This window comes from Hyla sarda, chromosome 9 (genome assembly GCF_029499605.1).
Source record: "Hyla sarda isolate aHylSar1 chromosome 9, aHylSar1.hap1, whole genome shotgun sequence".
Classification (NCBI taxonomy): domain Eukaryota; kingdom Metazoa; phylum Chordata; class Amphibia; order Anura; family Hylidae; genus Hyla; species Hyla sarda.
This window is the reverse complement of record NC_079197.1, coordinates 20,796,982-20,823,663: the sequence shown is the minus strand read 5'-3', so window position 1 is coordinate 20,823,663 and position 26,682 is coordinate 20,796,982. Positions and strand designations below refer to the sequence as shown.

Below are 26,682 nucleotides of genomic sequence, written 5' to 3'. Positions count from 1 at the left end.
ATGCACAACGTATATGGAAATAACATTTCTACAGCATGGACCAGTGTTTTCCAACCAGGGTGCTTCCAACTGTTGCAAAACTACAACTCCTGGCATGCTCGGACAGCCAACAGTAAAATTCTGGGGATAGGAAAGATGGGTGAAGGAGAGTAGCTACTGAAGCCAGAGCAAGAGCAAATCCCCATAGCAAACCTCTCCTGCTCCGGATAGTTCCTGACATGGACAGAGGTGTCAGCAGAGAGCACTGTGGTCAGACTGGAAAGATTTACACAACTTCCTCTGGAGCATACAGCAGCTGATAAGTACTGGAAGGGTAAATTTTCTTATATAGAAGTAATTTACTGGGGGTATCCCTTTAATCTCCCACTGGGGCCGGCTCGCTCAGTCACATACAGCCATCCTTGCAGGCTTTAAAGGGGTACTCCACTGGAAAACATTTTTTTTTTTATCAACTGTTGACAGAAAGTTAAACAGATAAAATTACTTCTATTAAAAAAATCTAAACCCTTCCAGTACTTATAAGCTTCTGTATGCTCGACAGGAAGTTATTTTCTTTTTTTTTTTTATTTCCTTTCTGTCTGACCACAGTGCTCTCTGCTGACACCTCTGTCCATCTCAGGAACTGTCCAGAGCAGGATAGGTTTGCTATGGGGATTTGCTCCTACTCTGGACAGTTCCTGACATGGACAGAGGTGTCAGCAGAGAGCACTGTGGTCAGACAGAAAGGAAATTCAAAAAGAAAAGAACTTCCTGGGGAACATACAGAAGCTTATAAGTACTAGAAGGATTAAGATTTTTTAATAGAAGTAATTTACAAATCTGTTTAACTTTCTAGCACCAGTTGATTTAAAAATGTTTTCCAGTGGAGTTTCCTTTACAGCAGTGTTTTTTAAACAGTGCGTCTCCAGCTGTTGCAAAACTACAACTCCCACCATGCCCGGACAGCCGAAGGCTGTCCAGGCATGCTGGGAGTTGTAGTTTTGCAACAGCTGGAGGAACACTGTTTATAAAACACTGTGTTAAAGGATCTTTTCCATCTAGCAATACCAGCCAGGAAATCATTATCCGCCACCTAATATGCGATGTGCAAATCACGGAATGTTCCCCTGGGCTGTGACACAAAGATAAAGTCACTTAGCCTCCAGCAAATGTTCCCCGGTGACTCACATGGCGCGGCACCGCGCTCTTTACAGTAATGCGCACAGATTGACGTCCTTCTCTTCAGCGACGGATGTGCAATTAGGAAAGAATCATACCCCGGAGGAATGGCGATTTACAGGAGATCCGACAACATGTTTACTGATAATACTCGTATTTGCCCCGCGTCTTATTAATGCCCAGATTAGATTTTGCGTTTCGTTACCGTACAACATATATCACTGTATGGTACCATAGTTGTACGTGCACACAGCGCAGAAAAACTCGTACAGTTAGGCTATGTTCACACCACGGAGATTCCGCAATGGGATTCTGCTGCGCTGTGCACACGGCGGAATTTCCGCGCCAAATGTTTCTGCTGTGGAAATTCCGATTTCCGTGTCCGTAGAAAGAATGACCCCGTCCATTCTTTCTGCGGACTCCGCGCGGAATGCATAGCCGTCTATGAGGCAGCGCAATCCCGTGCGGTCCTAGCGCCGGCATATTGTGCAGGTGCCCACAGTCTCCGGAAGATTTTCCGTGCAAACATTCCGTGGTGTGACTATAGGCTTACAGAAAAGTAAATAAAATATATACCTGTAAGGGGCCGATTACAGAATTTTGCTTGCACACTAGCAGAATCGGTGCGGCACAGAATCTGTGATTTTTAACGTAAAAATAAGTGTCAGGAAAAAAAAAAAAAAAGGTCTCTTGAACAAAAAGGATTCAGCTGATGTTCACTTTCTCTCGTCCAGATTCCAAAATTTCCATGGCGGAACACCGGTCAGCGGGAATCCCATTGAAATCAATGGTAGCTCTGTGCAACGGAAATTCTGCATGGATTTTCAGCTATCGTAAATTCAGCGATGTGTGCAACAGCTGGGGGCACACTGGTTGGGAAACACTGCCTTAGGCTACGTTCACACAGCGGAAAATATCCGCAACTCCGCAAGAGTTCCGTTCAGCAAAGCTTGCTGAAAGGAATTGCGGAATTACGATGGAATTCCACAAAACACAGAATTCTGCTGAAATTCCAAACCCCATTGACTTCAATGGGATTTTGTTGCCGAATTTACGAAAATTGAAGACAGGTCTTTTTAAATTTTGTGGAATGCGGAATTGCCTTCGTGGAAATTCCACTGTGTGAATGGAAAAGCGGAATTCTATTGAAGTCAGTGGGCAGTATATTTCGGCAGAATTTTCCAGCGGAATCCTGAACGGAAATTCTGCCGTGAGAATATAGCCTTTGGGGAAGCTCTTTGTTAGGCACCAAAGCATATCGATGTATGTATATGGCACGGTTTTGATCTGCTGTGGCTGACTGCAACAGAAAACCACAAGTGTTAAAGGGGTACTCCCGTGGAAAACAGTTTTTTTTTTTTTTTATCAACTGGTGCCAGAAAGTTAAATAGATTTGTAAATTACTTCTATTAAAAAATCTTAATCCTTCCAGTACTTTTTAGGTGCTGTATACTAAAGAGGAAATGTTTATCTTTTTGGATTTCTCTGACTCACGACCACAGTGCTCTCTGCTGACCTCTGCTGTCCATTTTAGGAACTGTCCAGAGCAGGAGAAAATCCCCATAGAAAACATATGCTGCTCTGGACAGTTCCTAAAATAGACAGCAAAGGTCAGCAGAGAGCACTGTGCTCGTGACATAAGAGAAATCCACAAAGAAGCATTTCCTCTGTAGTATACAGCCCCTAAAAAGTACTGGAAGGATTGGGATTTTCTAATAGAAGTCATTTGCAAATCTGTTTAACTTTCTGTCATCAGTAGATAAAAAAAAAAAGTTTTCCACTGTAGTACTCCTGGGTACTCCACTGGAAAACATTTTCTTTTAAATCAACTGGTGCTAGAAAGTTAAACAGATTTGTAAATTCAAAAAAACAAAACAACGTAGTCTCAAGGTGATAACAGGTGCTCAACCCCAAGTGCAATTGTGCACTCATACAATGGGGTAGAGGACCCGCACCTATGGACAAAAGTGGGGTTTCAATCCTGTGGTAAATATATACAATGATATTAGCTAATCCTCAAAACTGATGTAAAAATGAGACATTAGCCAGTATATCCTTATATGAAGGACATACCTGAGCCCGCACACCACGCCAAGGTTTCTCATGTGATGCGGGACCTAACCACTAACCTTTTTTCCTGGCCAGATACATAGAACCAGGAACCAGATATACAGCAGCCTAAGGTCCAACTTGCAGACTGCTCCCCAGTCGCCTCCAGTGTGAACTCAGCACACATACAATGGGAGGGGGGAAACAGGTTACAAGCCCCACCCTTGCTGGATTCGTAAATTCCTTCTATTAAAAAATCCCAATCCTTGCAGTACTTATCAGCTGCTGTTCTTTTCTTTTTTGAATTTGCTTTCTGCCTGACCACAGTGCTCTCTGCTGACACCTCTGTCCATGTCAGGAACTGTCCAGAGTAGGAGTAAATCCCCATAGCAAACCCCTCCTGCTCTGGACAGTTCCTGACATGGACAGAGGTGTCAGCAGAGAGCACTGTGGTCAGGCAGAAAGGAAATTCCTCTGTAGTATACAGCAGCCGATAAGTACTGGAAGGATTGGGATTTTTTTTATATAAGTAATATAAATCAGTTTAACTTTCTGGCACCCCTTTAATACCACAATTCTGCAGATTTCCATGATTCACACGGCAGAATCTCTGTGCGGAATTCCGCATAAATCTTCCACACAGACATTCTGCAGCAGCAGAGTCCCATTGATTTCTATGGTATTCTGCTGCTCTGTTGCTCCTGAATCCGGCGTCCGCAAAAACATCAAACACGTTCAATGTTTTTGCGGATTCCGCAAGGAAATACATTGCCATCTATAAGAGGTGACATTTCCGAGCTGAACCTATGTGTAGGTGGAAATGTAACATCTTAATGCAAAGTCCCAACATGGATATTTAATAAACAATACAATAAACAATAGATATTCAATGATCTATTAATCTGAATCCGGATCTATAGAAGATCTGCAGAGACTCCGGGGGAAATATTCTGCAAATATCACAGCAGCGTGAAAAGTAGAAGTGACCTGTAAGATGACAGATGAGGAGAACCAAGGAGAAGATGATTAGCACAGACGTGTAAATGTCAGGAAGATAAAGAGGAGACAGACAGTAGAAATCTTCACTGCGAGACATCTCCATAGATGAGCCGCACTGAGAGGGCGGAATGTGGGAGAATATGGCGGAATAGTCACATTAACACCACTATTTATTTATATCATTCTCCTTTCTAGCTCAATCCTATTGTAGAAAGTAAAATAACCTGGAATTATATCTTTACTTCATGGAATAATGTGGAGGAATGGTGTCTAGCACTGTAGCTGTCAGGGCATGCTGGGAGTTGTGGTTTTACAACAACTGGAGGGCTGATTTAGGGGATGTGGCAAATACTGCTTCCTATTCTTCCCCATATACTGTTCCTCATGGCCCCTCTCTTCCATATACTGTTCCCCATGGCCCGTCTCTTCCATATACTGTTCCTCATGGCCCCTCTCTTCCATATACTGTTCCCTATGGCCCCTCTCTTCCATATACTGTTCCCCATGGCCCCTCTCTTCCATATACTGTTCCCTATGACCCCTCTCTTCCATATATTCCTTCCTATTCTTCCCCATAGCCCCTCTCTTCCATATACTGTTCCCCATGGCCCATCTCTTCCATATACTGTTCCCTATGACCCGTGTCCCATTTACTGTTCCTTATGCTCCCCCATAGATTGTTCCCTATGGTTCATCTCTCCCTCATATGGTATCCTGTGGCCCTCTCTCCAGATATACTGCTTTCTATGCCCCCCCCCCCCCCTCCATACCCTGGTCTACCAAATTCCTCACAACCCCCTTCCCCCATGTTTTCCCCTATTACCTCTTTCTGCTCCTCTCTGTAAACTGTATCTGCAAGGACCTGAGAATATATTGTCAGGAAGGTCCTTGCAGATACAATGTAAGCTTGTCTGTACCGGCCTATGGGTAAAGCCTACGATGTCTGCCAGTCCATGGGCTCTGTACAGCCCAAACACCCTTAGGGCCACACTCATGTTACTGCAGTCTGCCACAGTGTGCGCAAAATTGTGGTGCGATTTTGCTGTGATTTTATGCAGTTTTTTTTTCTCTGTTTTTGTTTTACATTTGTAATCTCTCCCCTCCCTCATAGCCAGCACTCTGCTCCACCCATTCGGCCCAGGGCGACCATTGGATATTGAGACCATACTGTTCAAAAGGAGCAGCAAACCCTGGTACAGGTAAGGAGTACAGAACATGTAATACCTCCCTGTACTGTAGGAGGCACTACCAGAAACCAGTCAGTGCATGCACTTCAGTAATACAGGTAAAGAGTAGTACAGAACATGTAATACCTCCCTGTACTGTAGGGGGCGCTACCAGACACCAGTCATGGCATACACTTCAGTAATACAGGTAAAGAGTACAGAACATGTAATACCTCCCTGTACTGTAGGGGACGCTACCAGACACCAGTCAGTACATAAACTTCAGTAATACAGGTAAAGAGTAGTACAGAACATGTAATACCTCCCTGTACTGTAGGGGGCGCTACCAGACACCAGTCATGGCATACACTTCAGTAATACAGGTAAAGAGTACAGAACATGTAATACCTCCCTGTACTGTAGGGGACGCTACCAGACACCAGTCAGTACATAAACTTCAGTAATACAGGTAAAGAGTACAGAACATGTAATACCTCCCTGTACTGTAGGGGGCGCTACCAGACACCAGTCAGTGCATACACTTCAGTAATACAGGTAAAGAGTAGTACAGAACATGTAATACCTCCCTGTACTGTAGGGGGCGCTACCAGACACCAGTCAGTGCATACACTTCAGTAATACAGGTAAAGAGTACAGAACATGTAATACCTCCCTGTACTGTAGGGGGCTCTACCAGACACCAGTCAGTGCATACACTTCAGTAATACAGGTAAAGAGTACAGAACATGTAATACCTCCCTGTACTGTAGGGGGCTCAACCAGACACCAGTCAGTGCATGCACTTCAGTAATACAGGTAAAGAGTACAGAACATGTAATACCTCCCTGTACTGTAGGGGGCTCAACCAGACACCAGTCAGTGCATACACTTCAGTAATACAGGTAAAGAGTATACAGAACATGTAATACCTCCCTGTACTGTAGGGGGCTCTACCAGACACCAGTCAGTGCATACACTTCAGTAATACAGTGGTTTTACCAGTGAAATGCCTATTCTGACTGATACGACTGCTGGGACTCCCCACCTACATGGCACCCTGGCTTTCCCCCGCACAAGACCACAGCCAACAAGCCCCCTCCATGTATCTCTATGGGAGAGCTGAAGATACCCAAACGCTGTGGACATGCTCCATTCCTGGGGTTGTACAGGAGATTGCTGGCCCAGTGGTCGGACCCCACCCGATCAGACACTTATCCCCTATCCTTTGGATAGAAGATAAGTTGTACGGCATCACAGTACTCCTTGGGGTACGTTCAGACGAGCGGATTTCACGTTGTGGATCCGCTGCTGAAGGACCTCTGTATGCTGCCTTTACATGTGCCTGCTCGGAGCGGCAATACGCCGCTACGTGCAGACACACAAGTGATGTGATGTCCAAGTTGCCGCATATGCGCAGTGTAATCGCACACATCGCAGCCGCTCCCCCTGCTCTACGAGCTAAGCCGAGAGCTGCCGCTATGTGTGAGTATACTGCGCCTGCGCGTGGCGACTCGCACATCGCAATGTATGTGCTCATAGCGGCATATTGCCGCTCCGGGCAGGCACATGTAAAAGAAGCTTACAGAGGTCCTTCAGCGGCGGATCCGCAGCGAAATACGCGCTGTAAATCCGGTCGTCTAAACGTACCCTTTAAAGAGGTATTCCACTGCCCCAGCGTCCAGAACATTTAGTTCCGAAATCTGGGTGCAGGCTATGGGGGTCCTGACGTCTCAAACACTCCCCCTTGCAACGTCACGCCACGCCCCCTCAACGCAAGTCTTTGGGAGGGGGCGTGACGGTAGTCACGCCCCCTCCCATAGACTTGCATTGAGGGGGCGTGGCCGTGACATCAAGACCCCCGCAGCCAGCGTTTGGAACTAAATGTTCCGGACGCTGGGGCAGTGGAGTACCCCTTTAAAGGGGCATTTGTTAGGCCCCTCTCTCACCCTGGCAATACAGCAGCTCATTACATCCATGTTTACACACATTTGCCTACGACGGCTTTGTAACATTGTTGTTATAGGGCAGAAATACAGAACATTACTGTAATATAAGAGAGCATTCCACGACCGCTGCTTCACATTCTCCATATTGTTAGGGTGGGAAATAATGGCTCAATATTACTGATAAAATCTCCGAGCTAAAATAGGAACAAGTAGGTGTAAAATGCAATTAATCTTTTTGTTCTCGTACAAAACTTTCGCTGCTTTGTGGATTCATGGGTAGATAGGAAACTCAGCCCCTCGCTGTGCACCTACTTCTCCTGGAGGGAGCAAAATTACATTGTATTGTAAAGCGAGCTCAGATTTTCATCACCTGTGTGAACACACGCTGATCTCATTAATATTTCACAATACGCAACACCCCCCCCCCCCCCCCCCGCCCTATGCTGCTGGCTTACAATATAGCGGTATTCTATGCGACAAATATTTCTGTGCTGCAGCCGACTTATCGCGTACTGATGTTTAGGGAATTTGTATAACAACCATCATGGCCGCCGTTACTCACCTTTCTCTCACTCACAGAACCAGCTTAGGTTCACATTCCCGCTGTCGTTCATCCTGTTTTTTTTTTTTTTTTTTTACGCCAAGCTCCATATAGCAGAGCACGACAGCAATGTGAAAGAGCCCTTAGCTATCAACCCCTTAAGGACCAGGTTTTTTTTTTCCATTTTTGCACTTTCGTTTTTTCCTCCTTACCTTTAAAAAATCATAACTCTTTACATTTTGCCCCTAAAAATCCATATGATGGCTTCTTTTTTGCGCCCCCAATTCTACTTTGCAGTGACGTCAGTCATTTTACCCAAAAATCTACGTCAAAACGGAAAAAAAAAATCATTGTGAGACTAAATTGAAAAATAAAAAATAAGCCCTTTTGTGACTTTTGGGGACTTCTGTTTCTACACAGTACAATTTTCGGTAAAACTGACACCTTATCTTTATTCTGTAGGTTCATACGGATAAAATGATCCCCTACTTATATAGGTTTGATTTTGTCGCACTTCTGAAAAAAATCATAACTACATGCAGGAAAATTTATACGTTTAAAATTGTCATCGTCTGACCCCTATAACTTTTTTTATTTTTCCACATATGGGGCGGTATGAGGGCTCATTTTTTGCGCCGTGATCTGAAGTTTTTAGCGGTACCATTTTTGCATTGATAGGATTTATTGATCGCTTTTTATTCATTTTTTCAAGATATAAAAAGTGACCAAAAATACACTATCTTGGACTTTGGAATTTTTTTTGCGCGTATGCCATTGACCGTGTGGTTTAATTAACAATATATTTTTATAATTCGGACATTTCTGCACGCTGTGATACCACATATGTTTATTTACACTTTTTTTTGCCGCAATTTTCCCACGGCGATCCCGAACAGCCCCCTGAGCTAGCCGGCAACGTTTTAGTTTCACTTTAGCTGCGAACGCCGCAACTAAAGGGTTAATAGTGCGCAGCACCACGATCAGCGCCGCGCGCTATTAGCCACGAGTTCCGGCCATTGTTAGAGGCCGGGCCCGACACTGTGGCCCCGCGTTATAGAACGGGAGAGGACTCAGGAAGTACCGGTACGTCCTTGGTCCTTAAGAGGTTAAAGGGGTACTCCGGTGGAAAACTTTTTTTTTTTTAATCAACTGGTGCCAGAAAGTTAAACAGATTTGTAAATTACTTCTATTAAAAATCTTAATCCTTCCAGTACTTATTAGCTGCTGAATGCTACAGAGGAAATTCTTTTCTTTTTGGAACACAGTGCTCTCTGCTGACATCTGTCCATTTTAGGAACTGTCCAGAGCAGCATATGTTTGCTGTGTGGATTTTCTCCTACTCTGGACAGTTCTTAAAATGGACAGAGATGTCAGCAGAGAGCACTGTGCTCGTGATGTCAGCAAAGAGCTCTGTGTTCCAAAAAGAAATCCTTCCTTCCTGTAGTATTCAGGAAGGAAGCATTAAGATTTTTTAATAGAAGTAATTTACAAATCTGTTTAACTTTCTGGCACCAGTTGATTTAAGAAAAAAAAAATAATACGTTTTCCACCGGAGTACCCCTTTAAGAGCTATAGACGTGGGAAATACAATGTTGCTTTAGGACAGGGTTACATGGGTCACACCCACAGCATATTTCACGCTGCGCCGATGGCAGTTGAATGGGGACTGCAGAGCGAGTTCCTATCTGCGGCCAGTAGCTCTCTGTGTCCACTCATAGTGGAGGATTTCCTGCTGTAGAAATTCGCCGCTAAGAGCAGACAAACAGAGTTTACCCGACTGCAGACGGGAGCTCGCTCTGCAGTCCCCCTGCAACTGCCATCGGCGCATCTGCGGCATTAAATACGCTGTGAATACAACTTGTGTGACCCTGCCCTAAAAGGGTATTCCAGTATCACAAAGTTGTATTAAAAATATATATATATCAATCACCCCAAGATATACACTATAATTTACTAATGCAGTTCGTATCACAAATTGTTTCTTCTACATCAAGGTTTTGCTATATTTTCCCCACAGAAAGTTGTGTAGTCCTCTCATCGTTAGTGTGTTGTTGTCTCAGCAGCTCCTCCCTCTCTAACATAATGCATCATCTTCTGCTGTCTCAGGAGGCGTGGCTACATTTGGTCTCTGAGCTCAAACCCCACCCCCTGAGTGATGTCATCACCTTTGACCAGCCTCTACAGCTACATCATCATCTCCCTGTCATATACTTACATCCTTATTGTGACATTTAGGCTATGTTCACACACGGCAGAATTCTGCAAAAATATTGATTTAAATGGAATTCTGCTGCACTGGTACATGGGGTGGAATTTCGGTGGCAGAATCATCTGCCGCAGAAAGCCCGATTTTTAGCGTCCGCAGTAACAATGAATATGTTTGTTGTTTCTGTGGATTCCGCTCAGAAATGCATTATTGTCTATAGAGACGGCACATTTCAAAGTGGTTCCAGCATCAGCAGAACTTTCCGGGCAGACATTCCTCAAATTTTCTGCCATTTGAACATAGCCTTAGGGGAGAAGGACTTGTATTAACACAATGCTGCCTTGTGCTAAACAATGCCACAGGCAGAGGAGCAGTCAGGAAATAAATTCAGCAGGTCCCGCAGACTGTTCTGCTTTGTGGAGTAATGTTCTGCTGCTCCAAAGGGTTTTGATGGAAGCAAACGGAATCTCCGATCCAAAATAATTACAGGCAGAGATTCGGCAGTGTAAACATGCCCTTATGGGAAACCCCTAATCATGTCTTGAGGAGCCCCAGAGTTTCTATGAACCCTAGATGTGAAACAATGCATTAGATTGTCTGCTGGTCCTGCTGATAATCGGCATATTCTGATGACTTTCTTCTGATGTGTATAGGACTGATGAGTCCTGATTGTAGTGACTTAGGAGCAAACAGTAGGCTGTGCTGCAGCTAATCAGTCCCTGACGATGCTTCATGCTGCTTACTAGAGATGAGCGAACTTACAGTAAATTCGATTCGTCACAAACTTCTCGGCTCGGCAGTTGATGACTTTTCCTGCATAAATTAGTTCAGCTTTCCAGTGCTCCCGTGGGCTGGAAAAGGTGGATACAGTCCTAGGAGACTATTTCCTAGGACTGCATCCACCTTTTCCAGCCCACCGGAGCACCTGAAAGCTGAACTAATTTACGCAGGAAAGGCATCAACTGCCAAGCCGAGAAGTTCGTGACGTATCGAATTTACTGTAAGTTCGCTCATCTCTACTGCTTACATTCAGGCTACTGCACTTTTTGTTGCAAAGCTACTACTCCCAGCATGCCCGGACAGCCAAAGGCTGTCCGGGCATGCTGGGAGTTGTAGTTTTCCAATAGCTGGAGGCACCATGGTTGGGAAACATTGCTGTAGGACAGTGTTTCCCAACCAGGGTGCCTCCAGGTGTTGCAAAACTACAACTCCCAGCATGCCTGGACAGCCTTTGGCTGTCCAGGCATGCTGGGAGTTGTAGTTTTGCAACATCTGGAGGAACCCTGGTTGGGAAACACTGCTCTAGGACATAGATGCAAATGTATTGGCTTTGCAGGAGGCCAGAACTTTCTCATTAAATATATATAGATAGACAGATGTTCAGATAGGGCCAAGTATCTATGACAACTATGTGGAAGGGTTATACAAGCAGATGATTCTAGAGGGTTACACTGCCGGTCTATATAGGTGAACATTCACTGTGTTAAATGTATAAATACAAATGCCTTAAAATATTAGCAAAATAACTCCCATAAAGGGCTATTCTTAGGCTGGGTTCACACTGCATTTTTACAATGCAGTTCCCATATACGTTTTCAACGTAAAAACCGTATGGAACCGTATTGAAAACCGTATGCCAAACGATGCATCCGGTTGTGTCCGCTTTTTTCCTGTACCCAAAACTGTTGCCTACTACTTTTTTTTTTTTTGGTCCGGGTGAAAAACAGTATTGAAAACGGTATACGGTATTTTTAACATGTAATGGGAACCGTATGTGCGTACGGTTCCAATTGGTTTTCACCATACAGGTTTTTGATTTTGCACATGCGCAGTGCACACTGAAAGTTTTTTTTTTCTTGGAATTTCAATCAAACAAGTGAAACTTTATTCATAATGGAGTGAAAAGTTAAAAACTTATAAGTTTTTTTTTTTTCCTCAAAAAAACAGATGCAACCAGACATAATTTTTCAAACCGTATACGGGTTAAAAATTGTACACACGTTTTGATAGAGTTTAGTCCGGTTTTGAGGAACATGAAAACGTGAACAACGCGGTGTGAACCCAGCCTCACATGGATACTTAAGCATTTAAAAGCCTATCCCCTAATCCACAGGATAGTGGTTATGTGTCTGATCATAAAGGGGTATGACCTCTTGGACTCTACAAAACAAGAACCAAATGTCTCGGCTGCAGGGAGCTGGTACATGCTCCATGTATTCTCTATGGGAGCCGTAGATACACAGAAGTTGTAATCACGTATATCCAGCACACTACAGACAATGCATAAAACGTGCCAATCCCTTGCTCCATGGAGCTGAAATACCCCCTTTAAACTATACGCTAGGATATGCTATCCCTTTATGATCGGTAGGGGTCCAACCTCCAGGACCACTAGCAAGTTTGAGCCCGACAGAGGTGATTTAGCATTGCATCCCTTTTGCTGTTTTGCAAGTGAGTGAGGCTGAAGTGGTGGTACATGTGGCACAATGCATCAACATTTAGTTCTAGACTTTAAGCCAATTTCAAGTTGACAAAAGGACTATGGATTTATGTCACAGCCCTCTAGTTTCAGATGTATAACCTATCTTTAAAAGAGAACTTGTCCCCACTTTCCTTGTTGCTAGAGATGAGCGAACTTACAGTAAATTCGATTCGTCACGAACTTCTCGGCTCGGCAGTTGATAACTTATCCTGTGTAAATTAGTTCAGCTTTCAGGTGCTCCGGTGGGCTGGAAAAGGTGGATACAGTCCTAGGAAAGAGTCTCCTAGGACTGTATCCACCTTTTCCAGCCCACCGGAGCACCAGAAAGCTGAACTAATTTATGCAGGATAAGTCATCAACTGCCGAGCCGAGAAGTTCGTGACGAATCGAATTTACTGTAAGTTCGCTCATCTCTACTTGTTGCTCAAACCACGAGTCATCAGAGAGGTCCCTGGAGGCTTCTACCCGCCTCACCGGCCTTAAATGGACACTGTCAGAATCAAAAACTATATATATATATATATATATATATATATATATATATATATATATATATATATATATATATATATATATATATGTAAAACATTAACTTTTCTAATGTATTTCATAAGAAAAAAATTATTTTTATATAAAAAAAAAAAGACCACTAGGGGTCCCCATAACATAATCCTGTGCAACTGCAGCATCATCATATTTGTCTCAGCTGAAGCACAGGCAGGGACAAAGTCCAGGAAGTGACTAGCATTTATCTGTGCTCACTCCTGTCCTATCAGACTACAGCATGAAAACAGAGAGGAGGCGGTTACAGAGCAGCCTACAGTGATTGGATGAAGATACCCAGCACAGCACAGCAGAGCAGACTCGGGGGGGGGGGACATGTTGAATGAGGGCAGGCTCAGTGCTTGCCTCGGACAGGTCCCTTCCTGAGTGGTGGATGTCAGAATGAGTAAGCAGCAGAACAAGAGATTTATGAGCCAAATACAGAAGCTAGAGACAAAGAAAAACACATGTAAAGCATCTGCATGACCTAGTGAGCGACATACATAAGCATTAATTTTTCTGTGATATAACAGGTACGATTTATACGATAGATCTATCCCTGTTTGGGTATAGGGAACGATCCAGTACTTATTAGTAGCTGTATACTACAGAGGAAATTATTTTCTATAAAAAAAATCTTAATCCTTCCAGTACTTATTAGGAGCTGTATACTACAGAGGAAATGCTTTTCTTTTTTGGATTTCTTTTCTATCTGTCCACAGTGCTCTCTCTGCTGACACCTCTGTGCACGTCAGGAACTGTCCACCGGAGTACCCCTTTAAGGCAACATGTAAGTTATAATGGGTGCCCTTTAATTCCACCATTACTATGCTTTGTGGCAGGTGCTAACAGTAAAGAATCCTTTCCTATACAAGTATATTTGCAATGCAGTTCTCATGTTCTATCACTGTGGTTCATAACTGTATACCAGTGGTCTCCAATCTGTTGACCTCCAGCTGTTACAAAACTACAACTCCCAGCATGCCCGGACAGCCGATGGCTGTCCGGGCATGCTGGGAGTTGTAGTTTTGCAACAGCTGGAGGTCAACAGATTGGAAACCACTGCTGTAAACAATTCTGTCCCTACCGATAAGAAGATGTACCTGCAATCTTAACCTTTATTTACAAAGGCTACAGATGATCCGCCTGGAGCACACTGCACAAATAGCAAAAAAACAAAAAAACACAACCTGGGTTGCAATGAAATAAGGGCGCAGGTTATGATGAAGGAAAATGGAAAATATTTTAATTTTAAAAGGTAGACGAGCAAATGCCAACTAAAGACAACTGGTAGAAAATCTTGAGGAAGACGGGATTAAGACATACTCCTTCCTCAAAACTACAAGACGTGACAAATTATTTTTTCCCCCGCAGTGCAATTCCTATCTTTGGTTCCCCTTTCAAGTAACTAGAAATCACATGTCGTGTTAACCCCTTGTGTAAGGCTCGTGGTAAAATCTCTATCATCCTACTGAGAGCCATGCGTGGCTCCATTAACCCATTACATTTATAGTTTTGCATAGACTACAATGGGGGCAGTGCTAAATCCAGGAAAAAGCATCTCATGTGCACGGGAACGATAAATAGCCAAGGTCCGCGATGGAGGAGAGACGAGCCGACCCGTGAACACGTGAGGGGCTTTAACCATTTACACGATAGTTGATGTGAATCTCTGGCTTTATATCGCACACTAGGGACAGTATCTGCTCTACAACCAGCTCCTTGTTTTGCTGATAGTTCTCCTGTATGACGATGATCTTCTCGGTGGTTTCCTTCTCCACTCCTTCACTGCAGCTACCGTGAGAGCCCAAAGCCTGAAAGATAAAAAAAACAAAACACCTATAAATCAAGAAGAGATATTACAATATAAGGAGGGACAGATTCCTATATAAAAAAGGAAATATACAGTTTAGGAAAGTCCTAAAAGACCTATATATCTGGAGGGTCTGTCCATTGATCTGAATGGGCACTGTGTAATGCTCAATTGCACCTGCGGAGGAGCTGCAGGGAAATTGCACACTTAAAAGGGGGTACTCTGCCCCTAGACATCTTGTGCCCTATCCAAAGTATAGGGGATAAGATGTCTGATCGCGGGGGTCCTGCCACTGGGAACCCCCACAATCTTTCCTGCAGCACCCCCAGTCATCTGGTGCACGGAGTGAACTTTGCTCCGTGCCTGATGACTGGCGATGCAGGGGCCGGAGGCTCGTGATGGCCACCACGCCCCCTCCCATAGACTTGCATTGAGAGAGGGTGAGGCCGTGGATTCACAAGTAGAGTTGAGCGAATTTACAGTAAATTCGATTCGTCACAAACTTCTCAGCTCGGCGGTTGCTGGCTTTTCCTGCATAAATTAGTTCAGCTTTCAGGTGGGCTGGAAAAGGTGGATACAGTCCTAGGAAAGAGTCTCCTAGGACTGTATCCACCTTTTCCAGCCCACGGGAGCACCTGAAAGCTGAACTAATTTATGCAGGAAAAGTCAGCAACCGCCGAGCCGAGAAGTTCGTGACGAATCAAATTTACTGCAAGTTCGCTCATCTCTAGTCACAAGCCTTCTGCATTACAAGTCATCAGGCACGGAGCAACGTTCGTTCCGTACCCCAGATGACAGGGGTGCTGCAGGAGAGATCGTGGGGGTTCCCAGCGGCGGGACCCCCGCGATCAGACATCTTATCCCCTATACTTTGAATAGGGGATAAGTAGTCTTGGGGCGGAGCACCCCTTTTAAATGGACACTGACAAATTCAATAATATATTATATGTTGTACATCTTGGCAAAACATTAACCTTTCTTCTATATTTCATAAGAAATTTTATCTCCTTTTTATAGAAATCATCGCTTATAAAAAAGACCACAAGGGGTCACTATAACATATAGAACATAATCCTGTCCGGCTGCAGCATCATCTTTGTCTCAGCTGAAGCAAAGACAAAATCTAGAAAATGAGGATAGAAAATGAGCACTCCTCTGTGCTCATTCCTGTCCTATCAGATTGCAGCATAAAAACCGAGAGGAGGGGGTTACAGAACAGCCTGCAGTGATTGGATGAAGAGACCCCTTTTTCCAATGGTAAGACACTGTGAAAAAACTCCTCTATCCAGGAAACTGGAATTTAAATTATTGCAAATGAGTGGAGGGGGTTATGACCATCGGGTCATGGGAAGAAAGGGGAAATAAACACCAGACCTTTCTGTCCTGGGGGGTAAAATCAGACCCCATAATAGGAGGTGAAGTTCAATATTTGCTTTGGGGCCCCTTTCCCTCAATGTACACCACTGCAGTGTGTATAACATCTGGTTTAAAGGTCCTCATATACATTAGAAGAATATTGGCCACTAAAATTGATCGGATCAGCCAGCTGTCTTATATGTATGGCCTCCTGACTCTCCCCCAAAAGATTAAACTGGGAGACAGAATGTGCAGGTGTTTTCTCTCTCTCTATTTAAAACAAAGCTTGGCCCAGCCAAGCGTTCATGTATATGAAGGGATCAGAGGAGATAGTTGTCTGCTGAATGAGTGCTCAGCTGTCAACTATCACATGTCTAAGAAAGGAAAAAAGTATTGCCTTTCCTTGCTCCCTGATGGCTCCATTTCTGCTCCATACTGACCCAGCCCTATAACCTTCCTCCCCACCTGAAGGGAGCCGGTTGTGTCGGTGGTTCAGGGCCTATGTTACAACCACATGCAAGTGAAACCATGCGGTGGCCAACATACTACCTGGCCTATTGACATAGCCCATCCCCCATCAAATGAGGAAAAAGTTATAGGGCTATGATGGCAGAAAGGGAGCTGCCAAGGAGCAAGGAAAGGTCATACTTTACCTCTATGGGGAAAAATAAGCATATGGTCCTGTAGACAATCCAAAGCCTTCAAACTAGTTTAAAGCCTATAGGGAAGAGTTTTCCAAACAGTGTGCCTCCAGCTGTTGCAAAACTACAACTCTCAGCGTGCCTTCGGCTGTCCAGATAAGCTGGAATTTGTAGTTTTGCAACACCTGGAGACAAACTGGTTGGAAAACACTGCATTTGGGTAATAGATCCCAACCTTTGGCTGTCCAGGCACGCTGGGAGTTGTAGTTTTGTAGTTTGGAAAACCAAACGATAGGGCTACAAAGTTTTGCTTAAAGCGTACCCGTGAGATCCAACAAAATGTTCTTTTTTTTTAATATACCACTCAGTATCTAATCCTGACCATGTACATCTAATTTTTATGTGTCTAGCACCTTTAATTTATTTTTTTATTACACTTTTAATTTAGCTCACTAATCTGAATTCCTCTCAAAGGGAGGGGGCGTGGTCTCACTGTGCAGGTCTCCGCCCCCTCCCTCAGTATGCTGTCTGCTCACATCTCCCCTAGCATTAGCAAAACTACAACTCCCAGCTTGTCCTCACTGATAGTAGCGGAACACAAGATGACAGTGAGAGGATTTTTCCTCCAGCTCTGAGCCCTGCACTCACAGCTGTCAATCAAGGAAGTGTGTCCATGACATAGGTGATGACGCATGGACACAGCAGGACAAGTATGTGTCCAAGCAGGCGGGGGGGGGGCTTCTTCAGTATGAAATACTAAAAATTTTCTAATGAAAGCAATTGCAAAACCTTATGATTTTTGCATGCTTTACAACATATGAAAGGTTTTTGTATCTGACAGTGCCCAACTACCTGAAATATCACGGAGCGCTGTGAAGCATCTCCGCGAGAAAGCATCTACAATCTCCTTTTCTGGTTTATGTTTCTTTGGAAAGCAATCTAGCTGGAGGCTTCAAGCACAATTGATCCATAAGGCTAGGTTTCCACTTTTTTATTTATTTTTTTAACACCTAAAAAAAATGCCAGCAAAAACAGCAGAAACACTGCCACAGCTTTTTCCTGTGTTTTTGCAGTTTTTCTGGAGTTTTTCCTGGTGCGTGGAAACAGCCAAATTTGTACCCTGTGGCAGTTTTTCACTGCCTTCAGGTACCACTCTGTGGGTCAGATGCTGAGTGTAAGGAGATGAGGAGGGATGTATAGCATCACTACTCACCTCCCCCGACTGTATAGTATATAGGGGTACATAGTGTACCTGTGTATACTATACAGGAGCTGGGAATCCCGTCACCAGACTGACAGGACTCCCTGCTGCTATAGTCCTTTTGAGCGGTATACAGTATATACAACTATCTATAGATAGTCTTCTGTATACACTATACACAGCTAAGAAGTCCCCTTACCTCCCTCCAGTCCCGGCTGGGTCCGTGTAGCTCCGCCCCCTAGTGATGACATCATTAGGAGGCAGAACTTCAGACTGGAGCCAGGCTGGTAAGTCTGCGGCTCTGTTCATATTGTAGGTTTTGTAAAATGTGAACAGACCCTTCTGACAGTGTCTTCCCAGACAGGGAGACTCCAGCTGTTGCTAAACTACAAATCCTTGAATGCACAGACAGCCAAAGGCAGTTTAGCACTGGAGTCTCCCTGTCTGGGAAGACACTGCCAGAAAGGTCTGTTCACATTTTACAAAACGTACAATGTGAACAGAGCCTCAGACTTACCAGCCTGGCTCCAGGCTGAAGTTCTGCCTCCTAATGATGTCATCACTAGGGGGGCGGAGCTACACAGACCCAGCCGGGACTGGAGGGAGGTAAGGGGACCTTCTTAGTCTTCTGTATACACTATATACAGCTATCTATAGATAGCTGTATATAGTGTATACCGCCCAAAGGGTTAACCTACACTGTCCAGCAGTGTAAGTTAACTCCTTCCTTACTGGGCTTGCACATATCGCACAGCTTAGTATGGGGTTAAGTGAGCCAGCAATGTGTTTACTGTATACACATTGCTGGCTCACTGTAAGTTCTTGCTGGGCAGTAGATATACCACGTATATCTACTGCTCGGCATCAGCTGTTCTCCTGGCTCTGTAGCCGTGAGCACAGCTGAGTCCAGAAATTCCCATCAGGATGATCGTAACAGGTGTCAGAAGTGACACTTTCTGCGATTTGTCCCTTACTGTAGTACTACTGCTCCCAACATAGGGCACACTCTGCTCCATGCTGGGAGCTGTAATATCTTTACTAATAGACAGATCGCAGCGAGTGTAACTTCTGACACCTACAGCTCCCAGCATGGAGCAGAGTGTGCTCCATGTTGATAGCAGTACTACCTGCAGTTAAGATAAGATCACAGCGGATGTAATTCCTGACACCCGCTGTGATCCTCCTGTATAACATATAGATGCGGGTGGCCGCTCGTCTATGGTCCCCTGCACTGACGTATATATACACACCTATTCATATTTCCCACAGAGAGTTGTGATTGGCTGGAATCATCTGGCCAATCACAGCTCTCTGCTGGAAATATGGATATATATACCCGCCCCCATCTATACATTAGACAGGAGGATCACAGTGGGCGTCAGAAGTGACACCCTGTGCGATTTGTCAATTAGTACAAGTACTACTAGTCCCATCATAGAATAATTTAAAAAAGAAAATAAAAGTTAAACACACATTTTATTCAACACATTATTAAAATACATTAATAAAAAGTTTAACAAAATTGATTATAACATTTTTACATTTAAATGGCCCCTTTCTAAATTTTTATTATTGTTGGCTACATTTTTAGGTCCCCGCACGCCCACAAATTGATCCCTTTTTAAAAGTTTATAAAAATTTGGTTACAAAAAAGAAATGTAGTTACATTTTTTTCCACCATTACTGTATCTTTTTTTTATTATTGGTACCCTACGAAATTTTATTAAAGAAGGTATCTCCGTCATTTTTTTTTTGGATCACTATAGTCCAAAAAAGAATAAAAACCACATGCAAAAAATGCCAAAATTAAAACCCACATCAGGTTTTTCTTTGTGTTTTTTCACTCCCATATACCTCTATGGGAGGAAAACGCCAAGATTTTCTTTAATTAAAAAAAAAATACCAACTCTCAGCAAGAGGTCAATTTGGAAAAAGAGCCAAAAATTGCTGAAAAAAGGATAAAAAAATAAAATAAAATAAAAACCCAAACTTAAAAACGCCAAGTGGATATTGCATTTTTGCAGTTCCCTATTGACTTGCAGCTAACCTCTGGCCGCAGCATTTTTATTGACGTTTTTGCCAAAGTGGAAACCCAGCCTAAAGGTAACTATGCGAATGATTAAGTACATGATATAATAAATTTTCGCAAAGCAATAAGAATCAGAAAGAGTAATGCGAATCATCATATAACCAAATACAATTACAGCCCAATCTTATTTCCATAACACAGAGACAAAGAGATATTTCATTTTACACCTGAGAAGACTGATGGCAGCTCTCAGGCCTGTACTATAATGAATGTGTGCGGGAGAATCAGCGAGCGATGCCGCCTGCCACATCCACTACACATCCGGCTCACCAAGCTTTTGTTTGTCAAGTCCCAATGCTTTTCCTTAATGTAACTTGCAGGACCTGTCCATTCATTTTCTGGAATTTTCAAGGTCACATAAAATGTTAATATGAGAAAACTTCAAGTGGAACAAATGACTGAGCGCCACAGGGAAGGAATATGTGCGGAGGGGAGGAGGACATCACAAGGGATTCTGCTCCTACAGTATTTAAAAAACCACTAAACAGAAAACTCAAACAATATCCCGGAACGTCCTTTAGCGCCTCATATGCTTTGATCTGATTTTACATTACAGTTAAAATATATTAAGAAAGATCTGCCATGTTTACCCTCCCCCAGTGCTGATAGACCCAAAGATTGCTAATGGGGGTCATAGGGGGGTAATCACCTCCTATTCTTTTCAACTGGAAAAAGTCTTGGGTAAGGTTTATAGTGATCTCCTGCGCTCACATAGACAATACACGGAGTATGTGCCGACCCCACGCTTCATGCAGCACTAAGGGTCGGGGTGCTAGCGCTCAGGCACTTATCCTCTATCCTGTGGGGATACATTTTTAAATTCTGGAATACCACTTAACCCCTTAATGACGCAGGACATAAATGTACGTCCTGGTGCTGTGGTACTTAACGCACCAGGACGTACATTTATGCCCTGTACATGACCGCAAGCATCGGTGCTCGCGTCATGCCAGGCAGTTCCCGGCTGCTGATCGTAGCCAGGGACCCGCCAGTAATGGCCGACATCTGCGATCACCCGGATGTCTGCCATTAACCCCTCAGATGCCGTGATCAATACAGATCACGGCATCTGCCGGAGTGCGCACAGAAAAATCCATGATCGGATCGCCCACATCGCTGCCGCGGTGATCCGATCATCTGTAATGGCTCACGTGCCTTTGTCCATCTCCAGGGGTCTTCTGCTCTGGTCTGAGGTCGAGCAGACCAGAGCAGAAGATCTCCGATAATACTGATCAGTGCTATGCCCTATGCATAGCACTGAACAGTATTAGTAATCAAATGATTGCTATAAATAGTCCCCTATGGGGACTATGAAAGTGTAAAAAAAAAATAATAATTTGAAAAATCCCTTCCCCCAATAAAAATGTAAATTGTAATGTAAAAATAAATGTTTTAATAAACATATTTAGTATCACCGCATGCATAAATATCCGTATTAAAAGATAATGTTAATTATCCCGTACGGTGAACGTAAAAATAAACAAATAAATAAATAAATAAAAAAAGTCCAAAATTGCTGCTTGCTGCTTTTTTATAACATTTTATTCCCCAAAAAATGATGAATGTAATAAAAGTTTTATATATACAAATGTGGTATAAAAAAAATAAATAATAAAAAAAAAAAAAATAAAGTACAGATCACAGCGCAAAAATAAAAAATGCGCTAATTTGGTTAAAAAGTTTGCAATTTTTTTTTTTTTAGCGGTACAATAATAGAATGTAATCATGGATATAATTTTAATCGTATTGACCCACAGAATAAAGAAAATATGTCCATTTTACCGTAAAGTGTACAGCATGAAAACAAAATTGCGGTTTTCTTATCAATTTCCCCACACAAATAGTATGCGCAATTTTACTTTAAAAACCGTCTTCTATTGATTTATATTTTATTGATTGCAGGTTATCAGCCAAAGGCCAATTGTGGGGTAATCCTGTTTTAAAACGCATCCGTCATATTTGAGTGTATAAAACCGCAGACAATGTAGTTATTAGTGTCAGGACATAAGTTGTTGGTGGCTTTATTTCTTCGAAAAAATTACTTTAATGTGGTCAGAGGCTTGGCACGGGGTCAACGTAACGCCTCTACTCACACATGGCTTACTTGCCAGCGGTGACCCGTGTGGAAATTCTGCGCGTGCACCATGAATGAAGATTGTGACGCATGTTCAGTGCAGGAATCAAACTCCTGGAGGACTGCATGTGCCCTAAAAACTGTCAGGGAAAAATAAAATGGACTAACCAGCCTCCATTCTCCTGCCAGTGCTGGTCCCTGCTGTCAGGGCATCCTGCCTAACAGATAAGAAATGCCCACACAGCCAGTCAATGACTACAATGGTGACCCAAGCGGGCATTTACTATAGGTATGGAGTAGGCAGAGCAGTGACAGCAGGGACCAGCACTGGCCGAGGGTCCACGACTGCACGCAGTTTTAAATGTAAAAATATTTCTCAGGAGATCCCTGAATATATCACTTAGATATCTCTGATTCTACCAGGGACAATGCATGAAGTACAAGCTTATACACCACTCCATGCAGCATGGAGATTCAGGGCCCCGGTCTGGCGATCACTGGGGGTCTCAGAGGTCAGACAGCCTGTGATCAGACACTTGTCCCCTACCTGGTGGATCTGGTATACGTTTTAAATACTGGAATACCATTCTGGGGTACTCTGTGGGACTGAACTTAACGGACACTTATCCTCTATCTACAGGATAGAGGATAAGTGTCTGACTGTGGAGGGTCTGACCGGTTGGACCCTTCGTGATCCCCTGTACAGACCACCAGCCACTTACCTATCCTCAGCATAATCCGGCCCCCACCTTCTTGGACAAGAGCAAGTGACTGCCTGTTCAGCCAACCATCGCCTGGGGTGGGACTGCTCTGTCGCCAGTGATTGGCTGAGTGGGACATCACTTGCTCTAGGCAAAGAAGGTGGGGGCTGGAGCGCACCGAAGTGTGTAATTAACCAAGGCCCCATTAAAGAGATTGCGGGGGTCCCAACATTCAGACCCCCACATGTGGCTGAGAGATAAGTGTCTGATACGTTCAGTTCCCTGGAGTACCCCTTTAAGCCTGTTGTAGGTGTACAGACATAATACATACTGCAGCCTCTTTAGCTTTGAACTCCTTCTCGCGCTGCAGCCGATACTGCTCAATCTCAGCCTGGGCCTCCTCCTTGGCTTGTTTCAGACGTCTGTTCTTTCCTGGAAAAGAAGAAAGTGGGAGTAGTGGGATGATGGGTGCCACTTAATGACATGGCGAAGATACTGAGAATCATCAGGAAGAGGGCCGTGTAAATGTCTTGTATCATCTATCCACTGCCGCTGTCTGAGGAGCACCCGCCTTCACCCTGGAGCCAAGGAACGACATCCTCAGCTCCTGAAGTGACACAGCAGACAGAGGAAGGCTGCAACACTTGGCATGTGGCCCTGACTCATCGCACACGGCTCAATGCTATAGATCACCTATCCTACAGTCACCTATCTACTTGGTGTCTGATCATGAGATCGGCGTCTTAAAAGGGGTACTCCAGTGAAAAACATTTATTTTATATCAACTGGTGCCAGAAAGTTAAACAGATTTGTAAATTACTTCTATTAAAAAATCTTTATCCTTCCAGTACTTATTAGGGGCTGCATACTACAGAGGAAATGCTTTTCTTTTTTGGATTTCTCTTCTGTAACCACAGTGCTCTCTACTGACCTCTGCTGTCCATTTTAGGAACTGTACAGAGCAGAATATGTTTGCTATGGGGATTTTCTCCTGCTCTGGACAGTTCCTAAAATGGACAGCAGAGGTCAGCAGAGAGCACTGTGGTCGTGACATCAGAGAAATCAAAAAAGGAAAGCATTTCCTCTGTAGTATACAGCCCCTTAAAAGTACTGGAAGGATTAAGATGTTTTAATAGAAGTAATTCACAAATCTGTTCTGGCACCAGTTGATAAAAAAATAAATAAATAAATAAATAAAGTTTTCCACGAGAGTACCCCTTTAATTATCTTAGTCGCCCTCCTATGCACCCTCTCCAGTTACGGCCATGTCCTTCCTATACACAGGTGCCCAGAATTGGACACAATACTCGACAATTGTTCTGCAATGTAATGCATATGGCTCTAAAGCTGTTGGTGAACTACAACTCCATCACGTCCTGAGAGACTCAGATACACATTAGAACAGCATTGTGCCTCCAGCTGTTGCAAAACTACAACTCCCAGCATGCCCAGACAGCCATAGGTTGGAGATTATAGCTTTAATGCAGTCTCTCCCAATTAGTGTGCCTCCAGCTGATGCAAAACTACAACTCCCAGCATGCCCAGACAGCCAAAGGTTGGAGATTATGGCTTTAATGCAGTCTCTCCCAATCAGTGTGCCTCCAGCTGTTGCAAAACTATAACTCCCAGCATGGCCGGACAGGCAAAGGGTTAGGGATTATTGCTCTAATGCAGTCTCTCCCAATTAGTATGCCTCCAGCTGTTGCAAAACTACAACTCCCAGCATGTTCGGACAGCCAACGGCTGTCCGGACATGCTGGGAGTTGTAGTTTTGCAACAGCTGGAGGCACCCTGGTTGGGAAACATTGCATTAGTGAAACATTCCCTGACCTTTGAATGTCTGGGCATGCTGGGAGTTGTAGTTTTGAAAAAGCTGGAGGCACCCTGGCTGGGAAACACTGCAGTAGAGCAATATTACTCAACCTTCAGCTGTCCAGGCATGCTGGGAGTTGTAGTTCTGCAACAGCTGAAGGTACACTGGTCGGAAAACACTGAATTATGGTAATAGTCTTCAACATTTGGAAATGCTGGGAGTTGTAGTTTTGCAAAAGCTGGAGGCACCCTGGTTGGGAAACATTGCATTAGTGAAACATTCCCCAACCTTCGAACGTATGGGCATGCTGGGAGTTGTAGTTTTGAAACAGCTGGAGGCACCCTGGCAGGGAAACACTAAAGTAGAGCAATATTACTCAATCTTCAGCTGTCCGGGCATGCTGGGAGTTGTAGTTCTGCAACAGCTGGAGGCACACTGGTTGGAAAACACTGAATTACAGTAATAGTCTTCAACCTTTGGTGGGTCATGAATGCTGGGAGTTGTAGTTTTGCAACAGCTGGAGGTACACTTGGTGGGAAACGCCACCCCTGACAATCACTGAAGACACTTGTGTTATAGTCTCACAGCTACCACCAGGGCGGCGCCCTCCAGGGCCCATAAGAATTACAATAAAAGGGGCGCCCTGCAAGCTGTGGCTCTAACTACTCTGTCACTACAACTCCCAGCATGGCCTGTGCAGCAGACAACTCTCTGCTCTATGGGGGAGATTTATCAAAACCTGTGCAGAGTAAAAGCTGCTGAGTTGCCCATAGCAACCAATCAGATCGCTTCTTTCATTTTTCAAAGGCCTTGTTAAAAATGAAAGCAGCGATCTGATTGGTTGCTATGGGCAACTGCACCACTCTTCCTCTACACAGGTTTTGATGAATCTCCCCCTATAAATCTAGAAGGGACTAGAAGATAATCCCGTGTGGGGGAGGGGTAAATGCAACAGGTTGTCAGACAGGAGCCCCCCCCCAGTCCCCACACGACTGGTAACCATGGTAACTAGCGCTCTCACGTTTCCGGGCCTCCGCCACTCTCTCTGCCGCCCTCTTCTCCGCCTGCAGCAGCTGCTGGATCCCCGCTGACTGACTCGCCATGATGGTCGCCGGCTCTCCGCTCTCACACAGCGTCTAAGTAAGTAAGCTCCTTCTCTTCCTCCGTGTCAGATGACCAGACACGTCACTGCGGCATCACGTGACCCCTCATCACTCCCGGTGCCCGCCCTAATGACAGAACCTGTGACTGGTCACGTGGTCAGCGTCACGTGATGTCTCCCCAGAATGTTCTGTTATAGACGTCGTGCTGGGAGTTGTAGTTATAAATTATGTGGAAAACCTACACGTTACACCTATGGGAGTTCTTAGAACATCACATGTTATGCACATAAACCAGTGTTTCTTAACCAGGGTGCCTCCAGCTGTTGCAAAACTACTTCCAGCTTGGGAGTTGTAGTTTTGTAACAGCTGGAGGTACCCTGGTTGGGAAACTCTGCTATAGAATTCAGAGAAGCACTCCAGTTTTCTTCTTTTTTTGTTACCCATATCACTATGACTAGTCATAAAGCGCCCTAAGCGCTATTTGTTGTATTCCAGCACAGCTGCATCTATGAATTTCATTACTGTAACTGGGTCATGTGATCACCGCGCTGACTCAGAGTTACTGTGCTTAAAGTATACCTGTCGTTAACAAGAACTTTTTATATAATGTAGATAATACCATTATATGTATATTTGTAATATACATTGGTTAAAAAATTTGTATTTTTGGGTGAAAAAAGGCAGTTTCTGCAGCTATTGTCTGTGTGTCTGTATGAGGAGACAAAACACAGGAAGTGAGGGCAGGACAAGCAGGGACCGGTTAACGCTCAGGGAGCAGGGAACAGAAAGTAGAGCATCGGG

General features: G+C 44.1%; 1 protein-coding gene across 1 annotated transcript; it reads right to left on the bottom strand.

Moving 5' to 3' along the window:
- Nucleotides 1-14,314: 14,314 nt before the first annotated feature.
- Nucleotides 14,315-25,997, bottom strand: ATP6V1G1 (ATPase H+ transporting V1 subunit G1). Its single transcript, XM_056539834.1, has 3 exons — nt 25,800-25,997; nt 23,297-23,397; nt 14,315-14,904 (listed from the first exon to the last, which is right to left on the bottom strand). The coding sequence occupies exons 1-3, from the start codon at nt 25,879-25,881 to the stop codon at nt 14,731-14,733; spliced, it is 357 nt and encodes a 118-aa protein (XP_056395809.1). The 5' UTR covers nt 25,882-25,997; the 3' UTR covers nt 14,315-14,730.
- Nucleotides 25,998-26,682: the final 685 nt, after the last annotated feature.

What these genes read in the sequence shown, in the direction of transcription:
- ATP6V1G1 (XM_056539834.1), bottom strand. Translation starts at nt 25,881, where the DNA reads ATGGCGAGTCAGTCAGCGGGGATCCAGCAGCTGCTGCAGGCGGAGAAG. An exon ending in AGTGGCGGAGGCCCGGAAAC is followed by an intron (nt 23,398 to 25,799) that starts GTGAGAGCGCTA and finishes CTTCTTTTCCAG; the next exon opens with GAAAGAACAGACGTCTGAAA. An exon ending in TCAAAGCTAAAGAGGCTGCA is followed by an intron (nt 14,905 to 23,296) that starts GTATGTATTATG and finishes TTTATCTTTCAG; the next exon opens with GCTTTGGGCTCTCACGGTAG.